The sequence below is a fragment of the Anabrus simplex genome, chromosome 1, assembly GCF_040414725.1.
Source record: "Anabrus simplex isolate iqAnaSimp1 chromosome 1, ASM4041472v1, whole genome shotgun sequence".
NCBI lineage: Eukaryota > Metazoa > Arthropoda > Insecta > Orthoptera > Tettigoniidae > Anabrus > Anabrus simplex.
In genome coordinates, this window is record NC_090265.1 from 1,354,149,605 (window position 1) to 1,354,161,824 (window position 12,220).

The 12,220-nt window shown below is 44.1% G+C and overlaps 1 protein-coding gene across 1 annotated transcript in view; it reads left to right on the top strand.

The window, feature by feature from the left end:
• LOC136859000 (lachesin-like) overlaps nt 1-12,220 on the top strand; it is a 1,149,967-nt gene that overhangs the window by 5,240 nt on the left and 1,132,507 nt on the right. The window contains exon 2 of the mRNA XM_068225763.1: nt 8,862-9,069. Within this exon, the coding sequence (XP_068081864.1) occupies nt 8,862-9,069 (208 nt within the window). The remainder of the gene's footprint in view (nt 1-8,861; nt 9,070-12,220) is intronic.

Genomic DNA, 12,220 nt, shown 5'->3' on the forward strand with positions numbered 1-12,220 from the left:
TTGGGGAAAAAACAGAGACGGCAGGGATGAATAATTGATGTTTATTTCAAACCGATATGCAGGTTACACAATGCGCACGGCATCGACTCAGTAGGATGTAGGACCACCGCGAGCGGCGATGCACGCAGAAACACGTCGAGGTACAGAGTTAATAAGAGTGCGGATGGTGTCCTGAGGGATGGTTCTCCATTCTCTGTCAACCATTTGCCACAGTTGGTCGTCCGTACGAGGCTGCGGCAGAGTTTGCAAACGGCGTCCAATGAGATCCCACACGTGTTCGATTGGTGAGAGATCCGGAGAGTACGCTGGCCACGGAAGCATCTGTACACCTCGTAGAGCCTGTTGGGAGATGCGAGCAGTGTGTGGGCGGGCATTATCCTGCTGAAACAGAGCATTGGGCAGCCCCTGAAGGTACGGGAGTGCCACCGGCCGCAGCACATGCTGCACGTAGCGGTGGGCATTTAACGTGCCTTGAATACGCACTAGAGGTGACGTGGAATCATACGCAATAGCGCCCCAAACCATGATGCCGCGTTGTCTAGCGGTGGGGCGCTCCACAGTTACTGCCGGATTTGACCTTTCTCCACGCCGACGCCACACTTGTCTGCGGTGACTATCACTGACAGAACAGAAGCGTGACTCATCGGAGAACACGACGTTCCGCCATTCCCTCATCCAAGTCGCTCTAGCCCGGCACCATGCCAGGCGCGTACGTCTATGCTGTGGAGTCAATGGTAGTCTTCTGAGCGGACGCCGGGAGTGCAGGCCTCCTTCAACCAATCGACGGGAAATTGTTCTGGTCGATATTGGAACAGCCAGGGTGTCTTGCACATGCTGAAGAATGGTGGTTGACGTGGCGTGCGGGGCTGCCACCGCTTGGCGGCGGATGCGCCGATCCTCGCGTGCTGACGTCACTCGGGCTGCGCCTGGACCCCTCGCACGTGCCACATGTCCCTGCGCCAACCATCTTAGCCACAGGCGCTGCACCGTGGACACATCCCTATGGGTATCGGCTGCGATTTGACGAAGCAACCAACCTGCCCTTCTCAGCCCGATCACCATACCCCTCGTAAAGTCGTCTGTCTGCTGGAAATGCCTCCGTTGACGGCGGCCTGGCATTCTTAGCTATACACGTGTCCTGTGGCACACGACAACACGTTCTACAATGACTGTCGGCTGAGAAATCACGGTACGAAGTGGGCCATTCGCCAACGCCGTGTCCCATTTATCGTTCGCTACGTGCGCAGCACAGCGGCGCATTTCACATCATGAGCATACCTCAGTGACGTCAGTCTACCCTGCAATTGGCATAAAGTTCTGACCACTCCTTCTTGGTGTTGCATTTGCTCTGTCAGTCAGTGTATTTGAAGAGAAATGATACAAGAAGGCGCACATTATTAAAAAATGGAAGACGAGAGTCATTTTGACCCCTTCCGCTTTTCTAGCTATAATAGCGAACGCTATATTTCTTTGGCGTAGATGACGTGTGTCGCCACATTTCAATAATAGGTTCCTTAGCAAAAATGATAGTGTCCAAAAAAAGGTATATAGCAGACTTTCTTTAATTTCGAAACTATAAACACTGACCTCTATAGAGAAAGTCTCAAAGAGTCCACACTAATAGCTCTCAAGGCCAGATGGTGTTTTCGTAAGTGGGCACATGCGCCAATTCTTCGTGAAATCTGAGCTTGGAGCATGCAGGACCGCCACGTGATAGCTCTTGCCGTGAGGTGTCGTTCGTTCTGCATACGCGCGATCTATCCATATCTTCGTGAAAATCTTACTTAGTGTTAGGTACGTGAAAATGTGTGAAATATTTGTGAACTTCATAAAACTTTTCAGAAATGTCTCACTATCTTAAACTACACAAAGTACTACCATAACTGGCAACACGAATAAAAGATGGACAAATGGTTTCGAACAAGCCCAAATTATACAAGGCTGCTGCACACAACGTAAGAAAACCAAGGTACCCAAGCACCGCAACTGAAAACCTAAGCCCGAGAGCATTCAGTAATATGTACGCGGATTGATAAAGATTATAAATAAAGCGATTTTACAACATTCGCCAGAGGAGAACCAAGACAAAAGTAAAATCTTTCTGAACCTGAATTCTGCGTGTTTACACATTTGTCACACCCACCGGACGTATTCTACATCAGAATGACACGAGGCTCTGGTTCCAAATCTACCCTCACTCCATCTTTTGTTAGTAGTATAATGTCACACGAACAAATCGCAAGTTTTCAGCGACATACGGATTGGGAAGGTAGCGACTGTAACCTTAACTGAAGTACAACTCCAACTTTTGCCTGATCTGAAAATCGAAAACACGGGAAACCATGTTTAGGGCCACCGACGGCGAAATTGAAATCCACCATCTCCCGAATACCAGCTCTCGCATTGCAATCACGATTTATTTTTTATACATTTCCATGCCTATGTACACCTTATACTTCCAGTTTTCCCTCCTATAAGTGACTGCAAATTCGGTGACATAAGTTAATGTAGTTTGCAAAGTCACTCTCTTAGAAAATACTTCAGTGGTACATGCGAAAATGAAAATCCGCAGCCTGTTTCCAGTCATTCGACCGGGTCAGAGATGGAATGAATGAAGCCCCCATCTAGTGGCAAGGGTAGAAATTGTGCCGGCTGCCGAAGCCTATCGCGCTCCTCTGGGGCATTGAAATGAAATGAAATGGCGTATGGCTTTTAGTACCGGGAGTGTCCGAGGACATGTTCAGTTCGCCAGATGCAGGTCTTTTGATTTGAAACCCGTAGGTGACCTGCGCGTCGTAATGAAGATGAAATGATGATGAAGACAACACATACACCCAGCCCCGTGCCAGAGAAAATGCTAACCATTTAGCCATGGAGCCGGACTCTGGGGCAATGATTAATGAATAACAGGTAAAATGAAATGATATTGGAGAGTGTTGCTGGAATGAAATATGATAGGGAAAACCAGGCTACCCGGAGAAAAACCTGTCCCACCTTCGGTTTGTCCTGCACAAATCTCACATAGAGGGACCGGGATTTGAACCACGGAACCCAGTGGTGAGAAGCCGGCGCGCTGCCGCCTGAGCCACGGAGGCTGGTACATGTGGACTTACCATATTATCTTTAGTATGCTTTAAATCGAGAGGCTGCCTGGCTGAGTTCACCGGAAAGATGTGGCTTCAATTCCCTGTCAGGAAAACAAGTAAGAACTTCCGGAGGTGCACATGGCCCTGAGGTTCACCCAGCCTACACCACAAATGAATACCGGGTTAATTCCTGCAGGAAAAGGAGGACGAGTGTAGAGTTAAGCTCACTACCCCGCTAAGTGCTTAGTTTGCGGATGGTGGAAGTTTTATCTTCCACCCCTCCAAGTGCCTTAATGGCCTGTACGGAAATTACGTTTTCTATTTACCCCCTTAATTGATTCCTGTTACCACATTTTAATCCTGCGAGCTTCCATATCCTGAGTACTTGAAATGGTCGACGTACTCTAATGTCCTATCCTGTCTCTAGCTTTGATAATAATAATAATAATAATAATAATAATAATAATAATAATAATAATAATAATAATAATAATAATAATAATAATAATGCCGCCTCTGTGGTGTAGTGGTTAGCGTGATTAGCTGCCACCCCCGGAGGTCCGGGTTCGATTCCCGGCTCTGCCACGAAATTTGAAAAGTGGTACGAGGGCTGGAACGGGGTCCACTCAGCCTTGGGAGGTCAACTGAGTAGAGGTGGGTTCGATTCCCACCTCAGCCATTCTCGAAGTGGTTCTCCGTGGTTTCCCACTTCACCTCCAGGCGAATGCCGGGATGGTACCTAACTTAAGGCCACGGCCGCTTCCTTCCCTCATCGTTGCCTATCCCTTCCAATATTCCCATCCCCCTACTAGGCCCCTGTTCACCATTGCAGGTGAGGCCGCCTGGGCGAGGTACTGGTCTTACTCCCCAGTTGTATCCCCCGACCAAGAATCTGAAGCTCCAGGACACTGCCCTTGAGGCGGTAGAGGTGGGATCCCTCGCTGAGTCCGAGGGAAAAGCCGAACCTGGAGGGTAAACAGATGAATAATAATAATAATAATAATAATAATAATAATAATAATAATAATAATAATAATAATAATGTTACTTGCTTTACGTCCTACTAACTACGTTTACGGTTTTCGCTGACACCAAGGCGCCTAAACATTGTCCCGCGGGAGTTCTTTTACGTACCAGTAAATCTAGCGACACGAGGCTGACGTATTTGAGCACTTCAAAATAACACCGGACTGAGCCAGGATCGAACATGCCTAGTTGGGTTCACAAGGCCAGAGCCTCAACCGTTTGTGCCACTCATCCCGGCATCTTTAGCTTTATGCCATACACGTGGCGAAGGAGTAGTGTCTTTGAATCTTTCCTCGATAACCCGTGTTCTTTTACCGGTTATTCCACTGTTTCGAAACCTGGACTAAGTTTTCGAATGGGATTTAATCACCGTCGTGAGGTCCACAGAAGAACTGTCTGATGAGAGATATGGTGGACCTGGTCGCGGAAGTTAAGCAATGCAGCTAAGAGTGTGACCAAGCCAATCAGGTGACCCTTAATATTTGTGGTTAATCGCCTAAGCAGCAATCGCCGTGGTAGGCCAAGACACTTCATTGGTTATACATGCCACGGGAGGGATGTAAGTAGCTTTCAACTTTGTTACATTCCTTCCCACTAAATGTGTATTTAGCCTTATAAATAATAATTTTCAGGTCGTTCCAGCTGCGTTCCTTTTTATACTTCAAGATTAAAAGATTGCATTATTTGGACGGCATATTTAAATGCAGGGTAGCATAATGATTGAGTTCCTGTGGGATCATGAGCTTTGCAGCCAGTTTAGGATATCTCATAATTTCTTCACCTTGGATCTTGCATAGTCTACCACGAATGTATCTATATTTCTTGTACAAGTAGGAGACTAGTAACATTCACATGTTGACGTATAAGTAGGACATGTTTGTTTCAAAATGCTTTCTGAGGTCTACCAATGGATAATAAAATTCATCTCACATTCGTTCAATCGTGAGCCATGGTAACTTTTACCAACGGAACGCTCTTAACCTTCTCCATCCCATGCCTGAGTTAACTCGGATGTCAGCATCTCTCCCACTGTCCCAAACACGATTTAACTCGGATTTCAAGCACTGCACTCGTCTCCACTTCCGAGTCCAGTCTGACACTGTAATCTTGTAGTTCATCACATGCTCTGTTCAGACGACGGACAATTCCTAAATTGCCTTACCGTATTTTAACAATAATTATGTGCCTCGTGCTTTTCTTTCACGGCTGTCTTCTGAGATGCGTGCGCAGAAGTATAAAGAAAGCATAAAGCAGTGGTTCCCAACCTTTGCCAGCTGACGCCCCCCTTTTCAGATTCGGGTGGTCATCGCGCCCCCCCACCCCGGTCGCTTCTATAACCTCTCCGATATACTGACGTGGAGGATAGTGACCTAACCTAATGACACTAGAAAATGAATAATTCTATTATTCAATTCTTTATGAAAAATAATATGAAGTACGCGCTTTATATCTACAACATACTAACTTCATTCTAGCACAATACAAATAACACACTGCTTTTACAATAAATCCTTCAATTAGTCAACAAATGTCAGTGAGAGGGTTGACACTGTTTTCTCTTGGTAAGATTCGGTATGTTTGGTTTGATATTTGACAGGGCACAGCGGAGATCACTGGCAACATCAAGCCGACAGCGCTGCTTTGTTTTTATGACACTCAGCGTTGAAAATCCTGACTCGCATAAATATGTCGTTGAAAATGGGACAATGACACGCAATGCTACTTTAGCTATTTCAGGATACACTGCAAGACAGTTTACCCAAACGTCGCCCAGTCCTAATATTTTGTAATCATCTTTTAGCTTTGAATCACACTTCAAATCTATGGCTTCTTCTTGAAGTTGTGCTGGCAGTGCTTCAATGTCAATGGCAAATGGATTTCTTGTTAACATCCAGGTCCATTCATCTGACGAGATATCAGGAATGTAGGAATTGAATTCTTGTGCCAGGGAATCCAAATGTGACTGAATTTGCATCTTAAGTTTATTACGATTACGTTCATTTTCCGGCAAAACTTCATTAAGGCGGTGAAAGGATGAGAAGTTGTTCAACTGAAGCCGGCGTTTCCATAACTGTATTTTTTTCTAGGAAAGCTCTGATGGCATCATAAGCAAGTATAATATTGGAGTTTTTGCCCTGGAGCTTTAAGTTCAAACTGTTCAAAACTTCAAAAAAATCGCAAAGATATGCCTATGAGACGATAAAATTGGCATCAGTAAACACTTCATACAGATCGTTCTTACCTTCACCAAGAAGAAAAATTTCAACTTCAGACTTTAATTCGAACAGCAGAGCCAACATGTTCCCTTTTGATAGCCAGCGAACCTCTGTGTGGAAAAGGAGAGTTTTGTGATCGGCTTGAAGGTCAACACAAAGGGCTTCAAACAATCTTGTCTGTAAAGAACTTGTCTTCACAGAGTTCACAATTCTTATAGCGACTTTTAGAGTGTTATTAAAATCTTGGGGCAAGGTTTTGGCAGCCAAAGCCTGTCTGTGAATCATACAGTGGGTTCCCACGATGTTTGGAATTTTATCTTTGGCCAATTTGAGAAACCCAGAACGTGACCCGATCATAGCAGGTGCACCATCCGTACATATACCCACTATATTTTCCCAGGAAAGTCCATTATCTTGGAAAAAACTATCGATGGCAGAAAACACATCACAAGCTTTCGAAGTTGTTTTCAAACATTGGGAGAATAACATTTCTTCTCTTAAAATTCCACTGTCGACAAATCGACAATATACAATCAGTTGACAACAACGGGCCACATCGGTTGTTTCATCACACTGAATTGAAAACACTGGAGATGCTTTCACCTTCTCCAAAATTTGCATTTTAATGCCTTCTGACAGTTCTTGAAGTCTGCACTTCACTGTGTTATCGGAAAGAGAAATTTTAGACAATTTCTTCCGGCTCCCTTCACCCAAAACTATATTTACGACTAATAACATACACGGCTTTACTAATGTTTCCCCAATTGCGTGTGCTTTTTTGTCTTTGGCAATCAGAAGAGCTAGTTGATATGATGCTTCCACTGCTTTCTCATTTTCTTGGTTAAAAGTACCCGATGAATCTAATTTCATACGTTTTAGTGAGTTGAGTTTAGTTGCAAAAAATCCTGTGGGTTTGTCTTTTAGGCCTGAATGATTCGTGTTTAAATATCTCTCCAAACGCACGGGCCTCATCGCATCGTTACTCAGAACACAGTGGCAGATTACGCATTGAGGCTGTTGTATTCCGTTCCGTTCAACGACTGTGAAGCCATATTTAATGTAGTCATCATTGCACAGTCTCTTCTTGGACATCGTTATCAATTTAAAAAAGTAGCGGTATTAAATAACACAATTCACACAGGCGCACTTTTACAGCGAAGCGTTCGCAAACACTCACGATAAACAACTTGACAGACACGTCCACTGCGAAAGTATGCGAGGCACAGAATCAACAGTCGAAGGGCCTGGCCACTGATGGTCTATCGGCGATGTGTTGTCATGGCCATTACTGCGCCATCTCTGATGGGACAGTTGTACTATGTAGCTCTCGCCAATTTGACTGCAAGGGAAGAATGAGAATGTGTAGGGGGTGGGAACGGAGCATTCAAGGACGAGCTACCAACAAAACGAGTCTATATGCCGCAGGGTGAGAGGGAAGGAGGAACTTCCACTACATTTGTTGCTTCTGAAACTCCGATTTTCTTTGTTCTTCAGAGTTAATATCGACTCCTGACTGTAGTAACTCATTGCCACTTAAGATCTTTGGTGAGAAAATGTCACTGTTTCATTAATTGCTGTGGTTAAACATTAATTAGTTGTAGCCCAAAATACCAGTAGGCCTACATAGAATTTCACGATAGCTGTGAAAGCCAGACATGTCATATTAAATAAATGTATTATAATTAAGCCTACTATTACTGCCTTATCTCCTGTTGTTCTCTCTACTAGATCAACTTGATATAATACCGACATTTATACGATTATCTCCTTCATGTAATATATTTGTTTATGAGAAAAACCTTGTACAGTATGTAACAATAATACTGGAAAATGAAAGCAACTACATCGTTGATGAGTTGAAACATGTCGCGTATGGTCATAGTTTACATTCACGCAAGTAGGTCCACAAAGTGTGCGATTAAACGTGCGTTGAGTGGTCTTGTTCCCGCACCTGCTCTCAGGCTACATTTTGGTTCTCACAACACAGCAAATTCCTTATTTCACCTCCAACCTCGCGGCTCCGCAGAGGTTTGTGCCGACAGATGGCAATTACCAGTGCTTTTGAACGATTGACTTGGCGCGACCATCACTTGGAGAGATTCGAAAAATGTTTAGTATACAAAATTGTAATATTCGAGTTAAAATCACTTCACGCCCCCCCCCCCCCTGATAAAGCCCCACGCCCCCCTAGGGGGGCGCGCCCCCCAGGTTGGGAACCCCTGGCATAAAGGAAGATTATATTTTAGAACTTAGAGAATAATGATGAGCCTGACTTTTATGAGTATAGTGAAGACAAGTTTCAGTAGAACAAGCTGTAAACATTTGTCAAGTTCTGGTAAAAGTGCTAAGAGAAAACAATTGCTAATGTCGTACTATGATTGTCCAGTAGCTAATACAAGTTATTTTAGCCTATTTCAACCATCGTCGAAACATCAAGAAAAATCTGGTATGGGACATGCATAAAGTTAAAAAAAACTTAGGAATAAAAAGCTTAATAAACCACATGTTCTTCAAATATTTTCTTCTTTTACAGGTGGGGTGGTTGAAGGCTGAAGACCAGACGATTCTTACCCTCCACAACAAAGTAGTGACTCACAACTCACGGATCAGTGTGTCACATGACAACCACCGGACGTGGCAGTTACATATCCGGCAAGTGAAGGAATCGGATCGTGGCTGTTATATGTGCCAGATCAACACGAGTATTATGAAGAAACAGGTCGGCTGCGTGGATGTACACGGTAAGTAACAACTGAATAATCTACTGACCTCTAGTGTTTGTCATAATACAACAACATATGCACGAAGAGTGTTAAACACGGTACTTTGAACAAGTGTCTTGCGGAACAAGTTACGAACACCGGAGAATTTGAATATTCAACATGAAAGTGAGGATGGGCACCAAATCTTTTCAGCCTTTTACAAAATCATATCTACTCTCAGTTTCCACATTCGTCACATGTTTTTGAAAGTGCAATATAATCACTCTTTTCACCCGTACACGAATAACTCCATTGTTCGTAGTAATTAACATTTCATTTTGTTGGTCTCTAAAGCTTAATAATTGTAAGCGTAGAAATATTTCAAATAATGATTATATACACTTAAGAAAATGGAAATTGGAACACCATGAAGGCATTGATCGTTTGTGTTGATTTTCAAGATATGGAACGATGCCATGTAGGTCTGTAAACGATCAAAGTTTCAGACCCATTGGATTGCTGCTACAGGTCTCCCCACGTGATTGGTCGCGGAGGAATCAACTCCAGTATACGGACTCTGGTGTAGCGTAGTTGACATGCAGTCTGTGCAGTGAAGTGTTCCCCGTCAAACATGCCTCGACGACAGAGAAGAGCACGCTATCAACAACTGTCGTCGTTTGAGAGGGCTCGGATAATTGGGCTGTGTGAGGCTGGATTATCGCTAAGGACTGTCGCTGCACGTCTTGGCCGACAGGCATCTACGGTACAACGTGTATGGCAGCAGTGGTCAAATGAAGGTACCCACACTCGTACACCTGGCACAGGCCCAGCGTGACAGACAACTGTGGGAGAGGATCGCCCCATCATTTGGATGGCCCGGATGGAACCCCATGCAAGAGCAGCGCAAATTCGAGCAGCTGTGGCACCCCATTTTACACAACAAACAGTTCGTAATCGCCTGCGTGCAGCTGGCATACGAACCCGTGTCCCTGCAGGTGTTCCATTGACCCCAAAACTCAGACGTGTAAGGCTGGCCTGGTGTCGAGAAAGATCGACGGGAGTCGACGAATGGCATAGGGTCGTCTTTATTGGTGAATCGCGCTTCTGTCTTGCCCGCAGTTATCGCCGGAATCGTGTGCGCCGACGTACCGGGGAGAGGGGCCGCCCAGATCTTATTGTCGAAAGGCACACAGGGCCAACACCAAGCATTATGGTCTGGGGAGCTATTGACTTTAATGTGAAATCACAATTAGTGCTTGTTGAGGGCGCTATGACTGCTCGATAGTACGTTGATAGGGTACTCAATCCAGTGGTTGTCCCTATGATGGTGAACATTGCTAATGAGATGTTTCAGCAGGACAATGCCCGGGTTCACACTGCACTCATGTCCAGAGAAGCTCTCCACGACATCACAACCTTAGAATGGCCCGCCAGATCCCCAGACCTCAGTCCTATTGAGCAGGTGTGGGACATGATGGGTCGACAACTGGTCAACCGTCCTCAACCACCCACAAATCTTGAACATCTGACCCGTGCAGTGCAGCAAGCATGGGTCACAATTCCTCAGGAAGCGATACAAGGCCTTATTGACTCCATGCCTCGACGAATTCATCAATGTATTGCAGCTCGTGGTGGGCAAATCCTGTATTGATTGTTGACCAAACTTGCGATCAGAGGGACCTGAAAGTGTAATCATCAAAGCACAACCGAACACTCGTCGTGCATGTTCAACTGCAGCAATGTAGCACCACTCATTCTGGGTGTTGCAATTTCCATTTTCTTCAGTGTATCTTTATATAGTGTTTTGTAGGAGTCAAATACATTGTTTTGTAAACTTATATTGATTTGAATTGATGATCTGTTTTGATAATGTAAAATGCTTGAGATATCCAGACGTGATCCGGGATGGATCCCACGACTGTCCGCTCTTATCTTGTCAGATTGTGTGTTCCCCGACTGTTTTTTGGGTTTGGATATTCTAGCTACGAGAGGAAGAATGTCGTCGAATAATCCACAATAATATTTAATGCTGGCTATATACAGTACTAGCAAATGCATCCGTGGTTAGCTACGGTATTATAACTTGTATAGGCAGTTCTACGTGGGTTACTGCACACGCAGTGAGTAAGATTATATTAAACTGCAAGACTCTTAGCGTTATCCAGGAAACAAAACGGAGATGACCCCATACGTTGTTTCCGATGTAAGGTGCACGTTGGGGAAATTTAAGTGATAACAGGAGGCCACATTTCCTACTGCCATTCGCAATCGAATTGGGGAGTTTTTAAAATAACGGCAGGCTCACTTGCCAACGGCCATTCGCAATGGGGATGGATATTTTTCATTTAATGACAGACCCCCTTTCCTAATTCCAGTCGCGGTTGGAGAGATGTTATTGTAACCAACGAATGCTGCGCTATAAAAAGTATAAAGAATCGAAATAGGAACGACAACAAGTCATAGGATAAAAAGTCGATGATCTCTCCAAACTGAGCAGCGATTGAATAATCTGCTTTGTGAAATAGCTCACCGTTTAGAAAACAGTTACCACGAAACGCAGGTCTGCACCGTCATTGATACGGTCTCCATACTCCATACACCTTGAAAGTTATAAAGAAGTTATAAAGAATATATCATTTCAAACAAAAAATCATTACTTCCACATTTATTGAACCACAGTTCCGTTTGTAGATCCCAGCACCTAATAAGAGTTGCGGAATATACTGTAAAAATGTCATGCATTTATCTTTACCAGTTTCTGAGAAAAAGGAACATAAATTATACAAAATTAACATTGCCGAGATAGGGCATTCGGTCTTACCTTAAACGGTAGGTCATATCAACAAACGGATTCCACCATCAGACGCCTCTTTTAGTGTTATACATGGTTGGTACCATGACATTTTCTCGTATCTCCTATATTTATGGGATAGATTGAGTTATAATCATTAAATAGGGTGATATCTGGGCACAGTTTTCAAGCATTAATTTATTTACTGGCTACTTATGTGGTAGCTGGAATCATAAAATTTGGTTAGCGCATCACCACAGGTCGTGTCAATGGGCGTACCGCATTTTATAAGTGTGCCAAACGATATGATATACGTGTATAAAGTACAAAATTAACTTAAAACTGAGAAATGCAGCTCTATCAAACGTATACGGGATCGAGATACGACAATATTCCATA